Source organism: Desarmillaria tabescens, assembly GCF_030435595.1.
Source record: "Desarmillaria tabescens strain CCBAS 213 chromosome Unknown EV420scaffold_1, whole genome shotgun sequence".
Classification (NCBI taxonomy): Eukaryota; Fungi; Basidiomycota; class Agaricomycetes; order Agaricales; family Physalacriaceae; genus Desarmillaria; species Desarmillaria tabescens.
This window is the reverse complement of record NW_026848300.1, coordinates 4,131,225-4,150,643: the sequence shown is the minus strand read 5'-3', so window position 1 is coordinate 4,150,643 and position 19,419 is coordinate 4,131,225. Positions and strand designations below refer to the sequence as shown.

The following is a 19,419-nucleotide window of genomic DNA, read 5'->3' as shown; positions in this document are numbered from 1 at the left end:
AATCAGAAACACACAGAACTCAGGATATTGGCTGGAAGGAAATTTCCGCATGACTGTATGCGGGTGGTAGAGTGCCAGTCTACGGCGAAGATAAACGGCCATGTGAATTGAACACTGAACGTTAACGTTCGACCAGGTTAAAAATTATCTTTCTGCATGATTATTGATTGTTGGTCCCGTTTATATATAAATATAGCTACGAAATATACCGAAAGTAAGGGTGAGAACGACACGAATACAAGTGGGGCACTCACCTAGGCTCCGTGAAAAGTATACTCCTTCATTGCCCATCGTTCCCGCGCCCACCTTCTACCATAACAGTCCCACATACACAGAAAATCGCTCCCTTATGCCATTTGCGAGGATATTCGAAGGATTGCTGGAAGGGAAGTCGCCCATCGGTGTCGTCGAACATGGTGGTGGTGGTGGTGGTACGCACAAATGGTGGTCGGTAATAAGAGGGAATGCTTATGTAAGGAGCGCGCCTCCCAAAAAGCACTGAGCCCCTAAGTAATGACGCGTCTGCCGGGAAGAAACGGGAGTTCACTTCCCTTCCTTCCATGTGCTCGGTGCTAGCTCTTTCCGTCTTCCCTCGTAAACTGATTGGCTCACCCGGCGCAGGAGACTATTCATTAATATTCATCTCATTTGACAGGGAACTCATCAGTTGCAATACCCGCTCATCTCAGTCATTCCTTCTTATCGCCTACGCTCATTTAAAACCTTTATCCATGTCCTTCATGAAAAGATCTCATCATCGGTAAGTATAGTGTGAGATCCCGAAATGTGTTTGCATCGCTACCGTATACATGGATGCAGTCTAGTGCTTGCAAAGTTGCGGTATCCCGGCTAGATACCTCAAGTGACAAGATGGTGTTGTTAACTTGTTCCATGTAGACGATCAATCGACGATAAAGCGAACTTATAAATATATAATACAGGTACCTTGATTTACCTAACTCTTCATTTACAGGCTAAACTTTGTATAGAAAAAATTGGATGGATGCTATGCACGCACGAGACCCAGCATCCCTTGTTCCATCTTAACATAGAACCCGTTGATGATCTCCGTTCCGAAATTTCTCTTACAGTCGTCCATCAGTTCTAGTGGATTCTTCCCATCGACTTCAGGCTCTGTGCCCTTTGCTCCCATGTTTGCTCCGGCGAGCTTGTCGACAGCACCTGTGTCCGTCCCTTCTGGATCTGCCAGATTACCCTGTCGTTGAGCACCACCTTCTTTTTCCTTCTGTTGGTTAGGCGCAAGGACGCTTTTACAGAAATCCAGCGTGTTCTGAAGCTCCGCTTCCGTGAGATTTTCATCGGCATCCGCGCAACCCTGAATGACTATCAAAAAAAAATAAGCCTCAAAATGCAGGTGATAAAGATGTAAGATTACCAGGTCTAAGAGAATCGATTGCCCTGTCAAAATTGTCTTCTTCGTCCTCGTACAGAACAGCCGTTTGCTGGGCCCGTATCTGCTTATAGATGCCGAGCACAACAAAGAGGAACCTAAAGCCGTTTGAAATGAACAGGTGAACAGACGCGACTTCGTAGAATTCTTACCGTGTATAAGCGGTTTCTACTTTCGAGCTGTGGAACCCGTAGGCCTCAGCTTCTGTACAATTCCCTCTGATGGATGCGGCAATGGTACTCGCTGCAGACAATCCGCCGGTAAGTGCCAGGTGGATACCAGATGAGAAGAATGGGTCAATAAAAGCTAAAGAGTCACGCGTCAGCTTGAAGCGCTTATGTTTGGGAAATTAGATTACCTCCCGCATCCCCAGCGATACGAAAGTGAGAACCAGCATATTCCGACGCATGATAGCTATAGTCACCCGCAGACATAAGCTTCCCTTCAAATTCCGCGTCTCCCAGTAGCTGAATCAGTCCTGGAGCTCGTTGGAGATCTGCCATGTAGCAATCATGCTGTACTTCCGAAAGCGATTTCCCATTCGATTCTGAACGGTACTGGGCTTTCTTGCGCTTGCTCTCGTCTTCCGCCAGAACAACACCAACGCTGGTAGCTCCGTTGTGAAGAGGAATAAACCAAGCCCAACCCGTTTCATCTAGAATGGAAAATAAAAATCACAATTGAGCCGAGCAGATCTTCTACTCGCCAGTCAAAGCCTCAAACCACGGTGCGTTCTCCCTTTTTGTCCCAGGCGCGTAACGTCCAGCACCGGTCCAATATCCCCACACAGCAACGTTCTTAAGAGACTTGTTGAACGACCTATTCTTCAGGTATCTCGTGGACATCAATCCGTTCCTCCCAGAAGCGTCAACAAGCCAATTAAAGGACACATCTCCCTGCGTCCCATCGACTTTGCTCCAAGCCAATGAAACGGGACGAGCAGGCTCGTCAGGAGAAAAATGGATTTTCTCAACTCGGACACCCTCATGCACATGGACGCCCAATTCCGCTGCATGGCGAAGAAGGAGATCGTCAAATTCCGATCGCACCTGTATTTAAACTATTAGGTTGTTTGTTGTTGAGAAAGAAAATAAAGCTTACCACGTTCCAAGCCGCGTTATCTGGGCCGTTAGCGGTGAAATCGGTATCTAGACAGTAAGAAGTCAGCGATTCTGCATATCTTCACTCCATGAGCTAATGTGACTCGCTGATAGTAAATACGCACATCCTTCGCGTTTATCCTGATTGAGTTTGAGCGCAGCACCGGGCTTATCGATATTTAGATAGCGATAACTTAGAAGAGAAGGGAGAAACGCACCTTTGGAAAGAAACCGTAGTTTTTCATCTTCTCCTCAAAGTCGATAAATCTGAGGAACGGACGGCAGGATGGGAGCATGCTCTCTCCTATGTGATAGCGAGGGAAGACATCTTTCTCGAGGAGCGTGACTTCGAAGCCCTCTGGAGGGTTTCTATGAATCTCATAACACGCTGCAAGGGACGGAAAAACAGCTCACCTCTTGCGAGAACGGCGGCAGCATAAGACCCCGCAGGTCCTCCCCCGATCACAGTAATGTTCGTTGACAAAGGCTATAAGCAATATACAACTGCACGAGAGGAATGTAGCGAACTGACTCACCACTTGCGCTTCCATGATGAAATGCAATGATACCACCTGTTGTTCTTCGACGCTTTTTAAGTGAAAGCATACTTCCCAAACGGCTTTGTTTCTTTTTTTGCGTACAAGGTAGTTCCTCACCAGTCTCAGGCAGTAGGGCCTGCATGAGCTCTATCGACTAGTTAGGCTAGGGACTGATACCTCGGTTTCACAAACGGTGTTATTTTATGATTTTGTGGCGTGATCCGTCAATGCGATTGTTTCGAAAAAAAAAGTCATGAGAGCAGGTCCAACGACGTGGGATGATTGAAAACGGAGTTTTTTGGTCGCAACAAGACCATATTAAAGGCGTATAGGGGTGGCTGAGCTTCAACTCTTCCGACAGCGGCTGTGTACTAACGGCTATCGCGGTTATACCGAGCAGATATCAGTACCTGCAATCATAGAAATAGACGCGCAAACGAACATGTATGTGTTGGAGCCCGCAATCACCAAGAAGCCCTGGAAGCAGAGTCAGGTATCGCAAACAGTACGGGAACCTTGTAGTAGCAGGCTTTTGGGAATAGAAAGTGCTTTGGGAGTCGAGCTGGTGGCATGTCTTACACTCTCTGTGCTGAACTGCATTACTTCAACTCCGCGAAAGACAGTCAAACTCCGCCAGCAATGCATCAGATCACCTGTACAGGACTCACGGAAATAAGGAGTACATACACGACGTCTTGAACGTAAGTAACATGATATTTGGCGTTATTAAGTTCATACCCCAGATGAACATATGCGGGCTGTACCAGTGATCATGCCCTGACTGCCTGACTTCTTTTGGCTCCTTCAAAATCTCGATGAAGTCGCCATTGAAGACAACTAAACCAAGCATGAGTCTTTGGAGTAGTGATGTCCGGGCCGGGTCGGGCTGGGCTTTTCGGGCTTGGGCTGGGCTTTTGAGGGTCAGGCAATGGGAATGTGAGCCCGAGCCCTGAGCCCGCCAAAGCCCGCCTCAGGGTCAGGCAAGGGTCGGGCTGGGCTCGGGTATTTTGCTAGGCTTTTGGCATCCACAGGCATGAAATGAGGTGTAGATGTCACCCTCATGGTAAGTTTTGCTGTAAACTGTCATATTGATGCTTGAATCTCACAGATAAACCATACTCACCTTGTACAAAACCAATATCAGGATGCCACAGTCACTCACCAGCCTGACACCAGGGCTTGGGATTTCCATATCTTGAGCCCGAGCCTTGAGCCCGCCAAAGCCCTCCATCAGGGCCAGGCTTTTCAGGGCTGGGCTGGGCTGGGTCAGGTTGGGTCATGGGCTTTAAGCCTGACCCGGACATCACTACTTTGGAGGGAATGGCATGAATGCAGTACTGACAGTATCAACGATCTGGGCAAGCCCGCTTTGGTATTTTTGCCAATGTTATATGAAGTTTGTGATGAACAGTTAATCTAAGAACTCGAGTGCTTGAATGGATAAGATGGAGGAAGACAAGTCCGGTGCATGCACTGCATTTTCTATGAGATGTTTAAGCCCCTGACATGCATCTAACATGTCAGGTATAATGTGGTTTGTTACACATAGCTTGTACCCCCTCATGCAACCTCAAATAGGTGATGTATCCAGGAATATATTGTACAGTGACACATCGCCTGTCAGATGATAGACTCCACACCTTCCCATGGATTAGGGGCCTGACATCAAATGTATTTCTCTCAGAATATATCATTTCCAATGAGATAAATTGATTTTTATACTCGTAATACATGACAGATCCGCACATGAACAGATGTCCCAGATAGTGGTCCCTGTGCTGCTGTCAGAACTCCCACCTCCTGCCTTATCCTGTTTGGGCCATTCCTCCCACCATGCAATCCAATATGATGATCCTCACATACAACATGCCAATAGCTTGCAATGATGAGACGTTCTTTCGACCTTTGGTGGGTCTAGTCGCCCCAAATGACTGGACAAGATACTGCTGTTATAACCCAGCAACCATGGATAGACAGTGGCTATACTGAAACATCAATATAATGATGTCAGCTAAAATTTGGAACTTGAAAGACTCGCCTTTAGTATTCCCTGAAATTTTCATTACATCGAGGAACATGGATATTAATGCTAAACGTCGCCTAAATGTTCAGGACAATCAATATTGCACTTAGACGTTTAAAATGAAGCACGTACCCACCATGAGAAATTAACATCCCACGAAACACTGCAACCTTATCATTATCTCATGGATTCTAACACTGCGGGCTTTCTGGATATCAGCAGAACCTCAGGGGACCAGTCATCTCAGAATGCACAAACCGCAAATGGGACCTTGATGCAGGAGTTACTTGGTGGCATTAATGGCTCTCCTGCAGCTGGAGTCGGAGATGGTATCCATGGCTTTCCTGTCAATACAAACAATGTTAATACCGGAGCATATCAGGTTATGTTATGTCTTACCTGAGAAATGTCCAAGTTTGCTGACAGTCTTGTTTCGATCTTAGCCGTTCATGTCAAGTCTCAATCATGGCAATGCGACTGCCCAGATGCCGTTTTCACCTAGCACCTACTATTCTGTATATGGTATGGGAAATGCCATGCCTAGCGTCATGTTGCCACATGCATCACCTAATACGATGGGAATTCCAACGGTCAGTCCAACTTCGCCAGATAATTGTAGAAAACCACATACTCAACATGTAATAGGTCAATCCCATGGTCGCAACAAGTTTCCCACCCAACATGCCAACATCCATCAAACCAACCAGCCCAGCTACTACATCTGCAACTGATTCGCATGACTGGGCACTTATCTTTAAGGATCCAGCTGTCTCCACTTTGCTTTGGGAAATGATTAAAGAGGGCATCCAGGATGAGCTGGGAAAGATCAAAACCAGTGGTGGAATGGCAACATCCGCACGGAAGCAGCGAGACAGGGACATGGAGGTACACCTGACTATAAAATCTGCAAGGCCTACTGAGCTTATATATATGTGACAGGAGGAGGTACAGACCACTATGCTTGGCCTTCTGGGAATTACGAAAAATGGCCGACAGGCATTTACACTTCCGGATCCTCTTCCCATGGATGCACCATGCCAAGTTGACAAGCATGGCAAGGTATCACACAATCCAGACTGGACAGCGAAGGTCCAGGCACCTGTTAACATTGAGTTTCGGGCCATCGCCACACAACTGATCATGCAAAACAAGAAAGTAAGTCGCAATATTATTATTACGTGGATGTATTAATATGAATGCCTCACCAGTTACCTGACGAGGCCAAGCCGGATATTGAAAACCATATGTGTGGCTATTTTGAACGTCTTAAGGAAGTGTATGCAGTCAGTACCCTTGCATTTATCGTACTGAAGCAGGAATGGCACTGACATCGATCCCATGGTAGCAACAAACCAATGATGATGCACGAAGCAAGGGAAGCAATAGAACAACCAACACCAGGTGCTGCAAGTGGAAGAAAGGAGTGAGTTCTGACAAGTCATAGTCGTTGATATTGTAAATGGAGACTTACAAGATTGATTTTTCTTTAGAAGGCAACCACACTGCGAGAGGCCATACCAAAGCTGAAGGAGAAGTACGGTTCAGCAGTGGATGGAATTGAGCATGCTGTTCTCACAGACTATTTGTCTGAGGAATTGACTGACACGGAAAGCTGTCAGTCTGGATGATCCCAGCATAAGCAGTTAAAAGTCAAAAGACCAGCTTGGTGGAATAAGCATATGAGTAAGAAGCCAATAAGCATGTGAAAAGGAGCATACTGATAATTCCTGTAGCTGGAACGTCTCTACTCAGCATTGCGAAGACTCTCCACTGAAGATGGAGGTTCGCACGTGCATACACGTATTTTCAATGATCAGGATGAGGACATTGATATCCAGCCACCAAACTTCACATATAAGGCATGGGTTAGTAAGTCGTGGTTTCAGTGTGATAGACGTGAGATCATCCTCAAGGACAACACTGAGGATATGCCAATCCTGTCCTTCCATGTTCCCGATGATGATTTAGATGGGGAAGACATTGAATGTTTCGCAGATGATGAAGCAGATGATATAGATTAGATAGACTGTAAAAAAGTGATTCAGCATACAACGACAGTTCAAAGGCAATGATATGCACTTCATGTGCACCTCTAGAAGATTATTAGTAACAGAGATTACATATTAAGAGCAAACACATACTAAAGTCACTGATGTTGCAAGGGTTACCCAATACCTTTGCCCATGAACCACCACGGAAGAACGTACTACATGACATAAGATATCCACTAGACAGATGTATTCCCCAGGATGTTCATTGTCATCTCCAAGATAAACATCTTCTTCCCAGAACTGTATTCTGAGAGAGTCACTGGACAAAGACATTGGCTTAGTGAAAGATGTCAATCACACAGATAAAAGCAGTATTACCTTGTTGACCAGAAAGTATGATCAAGAGAAATGTTGGCTGGCTTGAGCCATCGGACATGGCCTAATGACTGAACCCCAAGCTCCTTCTGCTGCAGCGTTATAATATCAAGAAGTTCTCCAATCCTGATGTCATTATGTTGGGATCCCGTGCAGATAGCCACAAGAGAATTGGCATTGCTGTTAGCATGGGAAAGACTCCAGTAATGCCGCTGTGCTACAATAGCGTAGTCAAAGATAATAGCACGAGGGTCCAAAGGCAAGGACGTAGCATCTCCGAGAGCAAAATAGGATCGCAAATGCAAAGCTGGAAAGCGAGCTTGAAGATGACGCAGTAGACTGTCATAGACATCAATTGGAAGCTTGATTGACCTGGAGTGAGGACTCATCTGTAGAGCGATGTCACCTAGTTCAATCTCAAATCAACAGAAGAAAGATCATCGCAGTCAATAAAGCTGACCATCTTTATAAACCTCATCTGACTCTTGCACCAAGGCTTGCACAGTACCACAGTTGTCAGCAGTTGCTTTGTACATGGATGCAATGCTCTCATGAATGGGCATCTTGACCCCAGCATTGTAACTGTCTTGCATCATCTATGAAGTAATGTCAGGCCTGTTTCACATAGCAAGGAATAACTGACTCACTACACATGACTGCTGTACAGTGCGATGAAACTCCTGGAAGAATGACACCTCCAGCTCACCACCAGAATGATTGCCAGAGTTATATGATTTTGGGACTTTGTTAATCCGCTCAAAGAGAAACGTCCAAAAGCAGTGAAGCGGCCCATAGTCACACATACAAGATGCAGTGTGAGTGGCATAGTGATGGTTTGGCTTGATTACACTGGTGCTGTATAGCTGTTAAAGACATGTTCAGATCAGTGACATTATCCCATCACAACCACGACCACTTACTTGTATCAACTCTAGACCATAATCTCGTAGGAGCCTGTCTGCTTCCTCAATGTCTTTGTCTCGCGTTTTCTGGACTAGAATGAGCCGTAATGCAGTAGAAAGCTTGAAGAAGTTAGCGGGATCTCGAGGGTGAATGTTTGGTAAAATTGAATCCGAGAGGAGATCTTGGCCTTTCTCTCCCAGTCGTATGCACTTCTGTGCCTGGTCACCCTCATATTCATCATCTGATGCATCTTCTATCGCACCAGCATCAGGAATGTCATCAGCATCCTCGGGTTCAGGTGCTGAAATATACTAGAGAGGATGGGATGTAGCAGTCTAAGAAGCGGTAGCAGTGTGGCAACATACCTTCGCCTTTTCTGTTCTTTGGCATTTTCAGGTGGAGGGAGGTCATGTTGCAGCTTGGATGAGTGTAGCCTGCTTTGCCACAAGATCTTTTGCTTTCCGAGCCTCAGCAGCAGCTTTGCGAGCAGCAGCCTTTTGGTCCTCAATTTCCTGAGCCAGATTGTCAATCTGACATGCAAGAACAATATCTGCCTCCACTGGATCTGGACAATACTTGCTCCATATCTGTGGAATCTGGCGACGAGGCAATCACAATGGCTGTATCACAGAGGAGAAGAAGACCATACAATGATGGGACACACTATTGTTGCCGCAATCAGCCATTGATCAGCAGTCAGAGAACCCCCAGCAGGTTCACCCATCATAGCAGGTAGGCGTCCCAGGTAGGCTGGAATGTTGAGCTACATTTCCAACCAGATTAGAGCCAGGAACTTGATAGCGGTTCTCCCTAACCTGGACTAAAATATCATGAAAGTGTCGTAACTCCTTATTCTTGTGAAGAACATTGAGCTGGATCCATATGTTGTAAAAATGTGTCTTAACAAGTCCTGAGGCAATTGACCATCAATGAGCACCTCAGTCAGATGAACCAATGACGTACCAAGTAGCAGATTATGCATTGGGTCAATGACAATCATGCGGCAAACATCAAAGTAAGGCAGCCGTGCGAGCTCACACCACCGTGTTGCGTATGTACTAACAAAAGTCTTCCACTGAGTCTCATTCAGAAGTGCTAGATACTCTTTCATTAGGGTGAACTGCTCTTCATGTGAGCGTGGTTTACAGGCTACAAAAAAGCAATTAAATCCTCAGTCAAAATCTCAATTATCGCAAAGCTTACCATCACTCTGAAATGCAGCTGCAGTTTGCTTCTCAGATAAGGATATCCAGCAATGGTGACAAAAATTGGTATGACTATGCGATCCAAAGCCACCGAGCTTATGTGCTGCTGGTTTGTCACAGATGACACCAACTAGAACAACCCGAACACGCCGTTGACACACGTGCAACGCGTTCACACATGTAATTTTGCGAATTCTAGGAATGCAAACATGTGTGTGCCCTGTGAATAATATTAGAGTGTATGTAAGGCATAGAGCGCTACACACTGAGGCAGAAAGCACTATAATAAAAATAATATGAGTAGAGCGCATGGCTTAGACTTAGAACGGCACACTTGTGTCATTTAAGTGTGCAGTCTCAGTGCTTATACACACACACTGTGCCCTCCTCTGCAGTGTATCACTCAATTAAATTCACTGAAGATAATATATTGAAGGTGCTTCATGCTACATTGATCTATGATGCGCAAACCCTGCCGATCCAGCAATCACCGAGAAACATCATCCTGAATGAAGAATCAACAAGTCTGGATACTCTAAGGAGTTCTCAGCTGGAGAGAAATAAAACCCGCTGCCCATATGAAATATTAAACTAGAAATGGTTGTGTGGCAACCAATAAAATAAAACTCGCTCACTAGATAAGTTGCGTGGCACTGTAATTAAATCCGCAGAGCCAATAAGACACATGCCACATGGCATGATGAGGCTAGGCCTTGCCAAGTGGAGAAAACAGCGGTAGCACGCATGCCAACACGGAGTGCTGAGTAAAATAATGATTACTATCACTATGGCTGATGCGGCATGCAAGAGAAGGGAGTCCGAGGTGGAGCGTTGTCTATTTTCAGTATTTACAGGTAGTTAGCAAGTTTTCAGACCCCCGCAGTTGTACTATGAAGCAGCACACTTAGTGTATGATGAAAGGATTTTATTTGAAGCATTGAGCGAGAGAGTATTATTGAACTTAGAATTATTTTGAACACTTTGAGAGCTCGTGAGGCATGCCTTGCTCAAGTGCGCTTGATTTGTTCAAGTAAAGTACAGTAATTGATTGCGCTCTACTTAGAGAATATTGTATTGTGATAACTTGAATGTGCATTTGTGTTTTTTCTGGAACTTGTTTGTGAATTCTGAGTTATTGCAAGTGGCAGAGGTTCGAACCCTTTGGATTGTCAGTAATCTCTGAGGTTTTTTTGGTTTATTCCCAAGTGGCATAGGTTCAAACCCTGTGGCTTGTGGACATGTTTTCTGTGTTTGTGTATCTCTGGATCGCATAGGTTAGAACCCTGTGGATCTATGAATGGGTTTTGAAGTGTTTTCTGCTTGGAGTGCAAGGCTTTAAGTTGTGTTAAGTGTATTGTGAAATGTTGTGGACACTTGTGTGTTGTGCGTGACGTATTTTGAGGGTTATATGTTCTTGTAGAACATTTGGGGGCTTGCGAAATAATACTTTTGCCTTGAGGCCAAGCGATTCTGTCGCTCACCTCCTGTTCCAAAAGCATTTGGACTTAGAAGATTATTATATTGCTAAGCGTGCTATATTATATTGTAATGTGCGAGGATTCTTTCAATACTACTGCTATTGTGTGCTTGTATTGCACATCACCCCCGAACTACTGAGGGTTTGTGTGTGTGTGAGTGTGAGTGTGGGTGTGTTAGTGTTATATATGCTAGTGCATTTCTAGCTTGGTGCGCACAGAGCCTCTTCACCGTCCTTCAGGATATTTCTCGGTTGGAACCACAAAACCATCCTCGTACAGATGAATGAGCTCATTCACGAAGACCCACATGAAACATTGGATTTGGTCACTGGTCTGCTCCTTGGGACCTGGGGTAATGCCGGAGAGCAGAAGATTTGAAGTGCGATATCTATACCATGGCATGAGAAGAATAACAATGTGAGCAACTGGTACATACCATAACCAATCTGGCAGGTTGATGATGTTAAATGACATAGGCCCTGAGGAGTGGGAGGGCACAATCAAACTCCGAAGATATGAAAACCTGTGAGCACATAAATGCTCAGTATGCTTCTCAAAGGACCACAGAACGTAATATTACCAATCCATGCTGAGAGTGAGACCAATCTGCAATTCTGTATCATCTGTGAGTCGAGGATTCTCAAAGAAAAGCCATCCATCTTGACCCTTCAGCTCCTGGCAAATAGCCCCATCAAAATTATCAATATATTCACCAGGCTGTCGTGGTTTGCCCCTCCATGCCTCAAGAATGTCCTCCATTCCCTGCACTGCAATTATGTCATGTAGCTGTGCCTCGATTGATTTCATAGGGAACTGAAGCCATGCTCTGCTCTTCTCGCTGCCAGCCGCAGCTGAGCAGGAATCACGACTCTGGGTGAACTTGAAGATGGATGAGTGACAACGTATGCAAGCTTGATCGTGTGTCGTCGATGCCAGGTAGACCTCCATGCATTCAGGGCAGACGGGAAGCACTTGAAACACAGGTTCAATGCCAAGATGGTTCGTGATTGAAGGTAATGTATGGTAGGCTTCTGAGGTATCTATTGTAGAGGATGCCAGCGTGATAATGTGAAAGCAGGTTACCAATGCAGCAGTGCATGCCAGAAACGGCAGGTGAAAATGAGTGTGTAGCCAAGAAATCAGAATGTAAAGAAGTCATATGGCTGGATGTTGGTGAATAGGATTGGATGAATGCGAGCGAACATCCCATGCTAAATCTGCTGGTGATTGATAGAAGGGATCTGGGGTGTTTTCGATGTGCAGAGGGTCGGTATGAAAGGGTTCAGCATCATGGTGTTCAATAGCTGTGGCAACCGTAGGGATTTCAGGAACCGATGCAGTGGCAGGCAGCTCAAGTGGCACCAACTCTTCAATATCATCATCCAATTCAGGCTCCGGGTCATCCCAATCATCACTGGTGATAGGATCATCGAGATTTAGCCTTGTCATGGCCTTCTCCATGATAACTCGTCCTCGTTCTTCAGCCTCAAGCTGTGTCTCTGAGGGACGATGAAACTCTGAGGAAGTTGAAGCGGGGGTGCACAGATCGTTCATGGCAGCAGCTGTACCCTCGGGACTAGAGGTAGGTATGCTGGCCAGGGTACCCGCTCCAGGCCCAGTAGCAGGAGGAGCTGGAAGATGCGGAAGAAATTCAAAGGTGAAATCAAAATCTGGGGCTGAGCACCGCCAAATCAGTAACACAATCACAAAGGTGCATAGTACCCACCTCTATGAGAGTCTGCCATCATTGAAGTCTCCATCCCTGCTCTGTCTAGACCATGGGGTTCAGCTGGATCAGGAGTGTCTCACAGATGGTTTGCTGTATATATGCGAAATCCCACACTGCCAGTCCTTGGGTCTTGAACCGGAATGTTGGAGATGGGAAAAAGAGGTAACCGTGATGGGGCATTGGGCATAGAATGCTGCTTAGTGGGCGCTGGTAATGGCAAACGAGGAGTGGTTGGTCTCCGAGACGCTGCATGAAGGATGGTGGCAGCATGGTTCTTCTTCATCTGGGGTGGTACTCCCTTTCCTTTGCAAGCAGAGCAAGGGCATGACACAAGCTTTGGTGGCATCGTAGAAGTAAAGAAAGGAGGTTAGTTGAATAAATTCCATGGTCAAATCAGGCAAATGAGCTCAAGGAGCAATGAATAAATATGTGACATGTCAGAGGCAGGACATACCTGAATCACACTCCTGTCCAAAAAATGGATTACAGTTCGTTCACAACTCTCCCACCCTCCAAGAAATGATAAGAGTACTGAATATTGTCATCCAAACTAGCACTGGTAGCTACTATTGTCCTTAATAATGATGTCAAAAGGCCACCTATATCAACATCTGCCCATAGAGCTCAACTTCTAATTGCCTCGAATGGGCAAACTATTTTCTACAGCACCATGCGAATGTAAAAAATGTCCAGCATGCATAATTTGATGAGCATGACTACGAGAATTGGTTGGAACGGTATGTTGATGAGAAGAAGTCCCGAATGCAATGGTCTGTGCATAAGAGACACGCTAATAGTAGATTAGTATATGTCACAGAAGAATATGAGGTAGGCAACATACCAATAGTGCCATGCACTATTGCATCAGGTGATGAGCAATACGAGCATTATCAGTGGTAAGCGAGAGACTGGCAACCACTTCCACAATGTGTGCATGTGGCTGCCAGAAGTGGTGTGCACTGGAACCAAGCTGCAAAACCCATTTGGGGGCTTCTATCTCGGAGTCTTCGCCAGTGTAGGTATCCAAGATGACGGCCGGGCTGGTGACGTATGGGAGAAGCCTCATGCTAGTTGGCGTCAGCAGATGGACAGTAAGAATGAGGGAATAGACAGATGGATCTTGAAAAGGACCGTGAATGGCACCCTGTGGTATAGGGGATTAGTACAGCAAGGTCGTGTAGCATTGGAAGCAGTACTCACCGGCTGCAGAATTGAACGAATACAGCACTCAACATAATCGATGTTCAACACATCCCCAAAGACAGATGCATCCATAGTCAATACTGGAGGGGCAATGGCATTGCCTCCCAGTTGTGCAAAAACCCACAGATCAATGGCACTGGGCAAACCCAGGACATCCCGTCAAAAAGCTTCTCGACGCCAAGCCTCATCCTGTCCACGACGCCTAGGGGCTCCTCATGGGAACCGGTGGGAGCATGTTGGTGTGAATCTCAGTCGTAGATGCCAGGGAGCTGGTGATGAAGAATCATCAGAATCTGAGCAAGATATTAGATGGTTCAACAGATACTGGTTGAAAAAGCGCACCTTAGGACCAAGCTATGCCCAAGCCCTGTGCTCCATAAGCCACAGACATGTTCACCAGGAGAACACTTGAGGTAAAGAAGTATGCAAGGTGTTCAGGAGAAAAAGCAATGATGTGTTCAATGGGAAAGAAGCAGAGAGCTGTTTCGGTTCAGAACACGTAATGATTTCATTGCCTGATCGGTCATCTCTCAAGGGACTCTGACATGTGTGTAATACCTCGGTGTCCAGCCGAGTACATCTCTTACACATAGGTATTTTGACATGTCATGTAGCCATAGAAGTGGCAGAAAACGCAGTGATGGCGGTAAAGCAAGGGAGAAGTCCAATTATCCCACATCAATGTGTGCACTGGGATACATGTATGTGACAAGGGCACTAGCTTGGTGGTCGTACTGGTGAGTCATAGTGAGACATGAAGAATGCACCTAGGAAAATTGTGCGATGCAGTATACTCTACAGGTCATCCCCAAGGAGATTCGAAAAGCATCAAATTTCGGCCATACGTAGATGGGGTGCCACTTCAAATCTTTTGGAAGAAAAAGGAGACAAGGGCTCAACTGCAGCTCATAGTTTCTTTTCCATATGATATTGATGGCCCTCAATGCTATCATCATGGTTTTGGATTCAGGGGAACAACATTGAGTGAGATAGGATTGAATTCATGTCGAATATGATGCTATGCCATTGACAGAGAGAGACGCCAATAAGGACCTTGAACATCAGAAGGCACCGCTTTCGATTGGGATCCCAAATTGTATGCTATTCCGAGTCCTATGAATATAGGTAATCAGTCATTATGCAGTTGGGAAAGGCCCATGGGAAAATCCATTTGTGAAATCAATTGGTCTCGGTGATTGCCGGCTATCTGGCTCAGTGGGTCTGTGTTCCCCATGGGATTTTTCTATTCATGCACGGCATTTGCTGATCATCCATCTCCTGGGTCTGGGTTCATCCTGTAGGATTTTTTCTATTCGTGCACAGTCTTTGCTGGGCTATACCTGTTTTTCTTGACTGCCCCGTCTCCTCCACACTTGCCATCATTGTGTTTCTGTTTTTCTGGCCTCTTTCTATTTTTTCTTTGTTATTACTTTTCCTGCTTTTTTCAATTATTGCTCTTGCTTCAGTTCGTGGTTGGGTGATCATGGCATAGGGTGCTCCATCGATCTCGGTGCGCACATTTGATTTGTTAGCTCGATGAGAGGACTAATGAAAGACCACTAGCCAAAGGGTGAGTTCCTTCCAAGTCCCTGGTTCAATGCCATTGAATAGTATGTGCACAGTGGGTTGGAAATGGTTGTGTTGAGAAACAAACTGGGATGCAGACATACCTGGGTCAGTATGCTTCATCTCTGGGGAGGGCTCTTTCGATGACATGAACATGTGTAAGGATCTAACTGGGAAGTTGGCTAATGCCTTCATGTACCGATGTTTTCCAGAATCAGTGTGATAAAAATAGGACTCGGTTTTGCCACCGGATGAGCTGGCCCTCACCCAACTAGTATGAAGGAGATGTCAAAAAGATGGACACCTGATTAATGAAGCATCAGGTCAAGAATCTGATGGTCTCCCACCAAGAGGCTTTCAGAACACTGGTGTGAAATGAAGACTAAAGAAGGGTCATTGTTGGAATTATTGCAGTGGGAGGCTTGCAGTAGGAATAATACCTAATTGTTAGCTACTAGAGCTCCTAATGAGCTCCTTATATACTATAAAAAGTATCTAGAATATTCTACCAAAAGTACTAAATATATCTAAGTATCGTGACAAATGAGTAAGCCGAAGCTTCAGGAATCTTCTAGTACAAGCTTGAAGTTGCAAATCCCAACAGTCATTTTCATAGAGACAGCACTGTGACAACAGTACTAGCATACATAATAGAAAATATGGTGATTAATTCATGTGGAAGTTTCCGGTTAGTGATGGCAGTGTTCTGTCCTTGGCAAAGATCAAGCTCATTGGGAGCTTCGCTGAAAAGGGTTGACTGCACGCTTGAGAGCTTTGTGAAGTTCTAAAGCATGCCAGCTAATCACCACAGTGAGAAAAACAAGAGAAAACAATGGCAAACCCACGCATATAGTGATGGGTCTGGAACAATTTCTTCCAATTGGCTTTCATCTTGAATGCTTCAACACTGGAATAAGGGAGCTGGGCCAGCGAAAAACTATTATTATCAGGAAAGCTCTAAACGGTAGTCGCACGCACCACGTGATTTGGCATAACACTGATGCGTCATCAGTTTTCCCATCTTCCTCTCACCATTGTGCATCATGCTTCAAGGCCATCTTCATCTGTGATCTCAAAAATCCCTTGTCGAACAAAGATGCCACGACAGCACTCATAAATACAATCAAAATGAAAAATCCCGCATCCATTGCATTTCTGATCGGGTCTCGAACCCACTTGAACCCAGATCTTATGGTCAGGTTGATACCATGAGACTACCAGAAGGCACAACAGTTGACACCACGAATATACTAATACTAATAGTAAGGTGACTCATCAGCCGAAAAGGATTGCAGACCATGATGGATTCTCAGACCTGGGATTGATCTCTCTGTGTCACCCACCAGGACCAATCTAAGGACAGTGTGACATGGCTGGACTCTGAACACAGTCAGTAAGGAAGAAATACACATTTATACGACACCTGACCGGGAGGATTCATCCATGGGCAATGCTCCAGTTGCATACAAGGGTTGGATATGAGGATTCTGCAAACAAACTTTAGGTCCGGATGCATCACTGTCACCTGGATGGATGGCGTACTTGCACTTGAAGAAGTTGTCTGGCTGGTGACATCTCATGCTCATGCTCTGACTGAGACTAAGAGTGCGTTATACACTACGAGAGAGCATCATATGCATTAATCACGGTACACAGGTCATTTCGTCACATACAGCAATATATCGTTAATGTCCAAATTGTCGTCACAGCGTTTTTGCCTGATATATCCCTGAATAGGGGCTTCTGGAGAGCAGGCATCATTTGGTAGGAAAGGTTGGAATGTGGGTTCTTCGCCTTTCAGGGTGACGAGCACCCACGATGATGTATAGGCATCCAAGGATTCGCTAGGGAAGGGATAGGGTGCAGCAGAGTTGCATACATCAAGTTCTCCAAATATCTGTTCTTCTTTCTCCCTGCTCTTCCACTTCCTCCCCCCTAGCCATCAGGCGGTTTCAAAATTGGAGGGGCTGATCAAAGCCGATTTTATAGGGAAATGCAACAAGAGCAGGCCAAAGAGAACACAGCAAGCTCCCATCCACTCCACATGCCATTGATGTAAAACGACGTCACACCTTCTGGTCTAGTGAGAAAAGTGGCTTAAAATCAATGCTCCGTATGCGGGAGTCCACTGGTACCATGGTATACACAGGAAGGAAGGAAGTTGGTCCTCGCATAGTTCTGCATTCTTCAATGGCTCAGTAAGGAGCTCGCTGGTCGTGAGCAGAGGGGAAGAGCGAGCTGAAAAGAGTGCACTGTGCTACATAGCTTTGTGGGGATCTGAGGCAACGCCAGTGAGAAAAAAGGTGAGAAAGCAATGGCAAAGCCATGCACCACAAAGCTCAGAGGGTAACGATGATGCCGAGCTTGTGTAGGTGTCCGAATACTGTTCCTTGCTTCCTGCTCCTTTCAGCAGAAAAAGTTGTAGAGTCTGGAGGGCCAAACAAAGATGACTTTATGAGGAGGGGCAAAACTTACGAGCAGGATAAAAAACACATACAGTACACAGAGAGACTCTCTTCCAGTCCGTGGGATGGAACGTCTCTCCCCCACACATGTAGAGTTTTGCGCCGTCAACATTAAATGGTGTGATCGCGACTTTCATTTTGTCCGATCTCCAGAAAGGAATACTGTTGTGGTAAAAACGAGAAGGAAGTTGATACATCGATAGTCCTTCCAGTTAATTTCATCTGGTCAGGAAGGTACCCACTTGTCCGTCTAGGTGTATTGGTCATGATGCATAAACCAAAAACCAAAGCACCCGAAAAAGGATGTTGAACAGAAAGGCTGAACTGTTGTCTAGATGATGAAGTCACGTTCATGGCGTCATTGAGAGCCTCGAGGAACAATGCGCCTGAAGATCATGTGTCGTCATGACGTCCTGGGTGAGTGGGAAATGTTGATGTTCGAAAAGTCAAGCTCTCCTGACCTGCGCGCCTCCCAGAAACCTTTTCACCCAAGCGGATGATTTGAGGTGAGAGAGGTCAAGTCATTCGTTCTTCACCTTCAGTCTTCGTCTTGCAGAGAGCTGGACACACAATGACCATCATCGAGAGGACGGGTGTGGTACTTGTATTTGAGGCCTTCATCCAGCAAAGCACCTGGTGTTATTTCATGCCTCGACTGCCTGTACTACGGGATATGAGCATGAATCGAGGTACCTAGGTCATTCGCCACATACCATAGTGTATCATCCATGCCATCCAAACCGTCTTCACCTGGATGTCAACTCGCCATCTTTCTCCCTGCCCTTCCGGTCTCTCCCTCCCCTCTATCCTAAGCGTAAGCCAGCCGTCAGGCTGTTTTAAAGTTGGAGGGACTGATCAAAGGTGTTTTCATGAGGAAGGACAATAAGACTGGACTGAAGAAAACACACATGAAGCTCTCATCCAGTCCACAGGCAGAAACGTGTGCTGCCAAAGAAAATGGTGTCATGCCATGGTGGTAGAGACAGGAAGGAAGGAAGTTGGGCCTCACATACTTCAATGATTCAGTAAGGTGCTCACTGGTTGTGAAGAAAAACCTGAATAGATACCGAACAGGGAAGGATGAGCTGAAATGGGCATGCCACGTTGCTAGGAACTTTGTGAGACTCTGAGGGAAAGCATGCCGACTAATCGCTATAGTGAGGGGAGAGAGAAAGCTGACACCGAGCTTGTAAACCATAAAGTTGGAAAAGCTGGACAGAGATGATTTCATGAGCACAAAGAGCAGGCTGAAAAAACATGCACACCAAGCCCAGGCCTCAGGTTGAAACGTTTCCTTCATCGCATACCGAAATTTATCTTCATCCTGCCCAATCTTCACGATGTGGGGATGAAAACGAAAAGTCTGTCTGTACAGCAGTCTATGGTCCTCCTGATTGGCAGACGTCAAATTCATCTGGTCAGGAGGGTGTT

The 19,419-nt window shown here is 45.8% G+C and overlaps 4 protein-coding genes across 4 annotated transcripts; 1 reads left to right on the top strand and 3 right to left on the bottom strand.

Annotated features, from left to right (window-relative positions):
* Positions 1-573: 573 nt before the first annotated feature.
* Positions 574-3,515, bottom strand: EV420DRAFT_1500596 (putative halogenase). Its single transcript, XM_060471024.1, has 10 exons — positions 3,048-3,515; positions 2,926-2,998; positions 2,730-2,869; positions 2,637-2,679; positions 2,513-2,559; positions 2,118-2,460; positions 1,770-2,066; positions 1,564-1,717; positions 1,397-1,509; positions 574-1,344 (listed from the first exon to the last, which is right to left on the bottom strand). Exons 1-10 carry the CDS (start codon positions 3,060-3,062, stop codon positions 1,007-1,009), a joined length of 1,563 nt encoding a protein of 520 aa, XP_060340215.1. The 5' UTR covers positions 3,063-3,515; the 3' UTR covers positions 574-1,006.
* Positions 3,516-5,257: 1,742 nt separating this feature from the next.
* On the top strand, positions 5,258-7,094 carry EV420DRAFT_1664174 (uncharacterized protein; the record flags this gene model as incomplete). Its single annotated transcript, XM_060478953.1, has 9 exons — positions 5,258-5,455; positions 5,517-5,663; positions 5,719-5,958; positions 6,013-6,228; positions 6,282-6,356; positions 6,419-6,496; positions 6,564-6,687; positions 6,736-6,756; positions 6,826-7,094. The coding sequence occupies 9 exons, from the start codon at positions 5,258-5,260 to the stop codon at positions 7,092-7,094; spliced, it is 1,368 nt and encodes a 455-aa protein (XP_060340214.1).
* Positions 7,095-7,438: 344 nt separating this feature from the next.
* On the bottom strand, positions 7,439-12,579 carry EV420DRAFT_1616565 (uncharacterized protein; the record flags this gene model as incomplete). Its single annotated transcript, XM_060475130.1, has 13 exons — positions 7,439-7,845; positions 7,900-8,035; positions 8,087-8,302; positions 8,360-8,653; positions 8,789-8,938; positions 8,992-9,105; positions 9,158-9,252; positions 9,306-9,491; positions 9,546-9,677; positions 10,328-10,332; positions 11,255-11,548; positions 11,606-12,065; positions 12,441-12,579. 13 exons carry the CDS (start codon positions 12,577-12,579, stop codon positions 7,439-7,441), a joined length of 2,628 nt encoding a protein of 875 aa, XP_060340213.1.
* An 806-nt stretch (positions 12,580-13,385) lies between these two features.
* Positions 13,386-14,029, bottom strand: EV420DRAFT_1634841 (uncharacterized protein; the record flags this gene model as incomplete). Its single annotated transcript, XM_060476376.1, has 4 exons — positions 13,386-13,544; positions 13,596-13,610; positions 13,671-13,898; positions 13,955-14,029. 4 exons carry the CDS (start codon positions 14,027-14,029, stop codon positions 13,386-13,388), a joined length of 477 nt encoding a protein of 158 aa, XP_060340212.1.
* Positions 14,030-19,419: the final 5,390 nt, after the last annotated feature.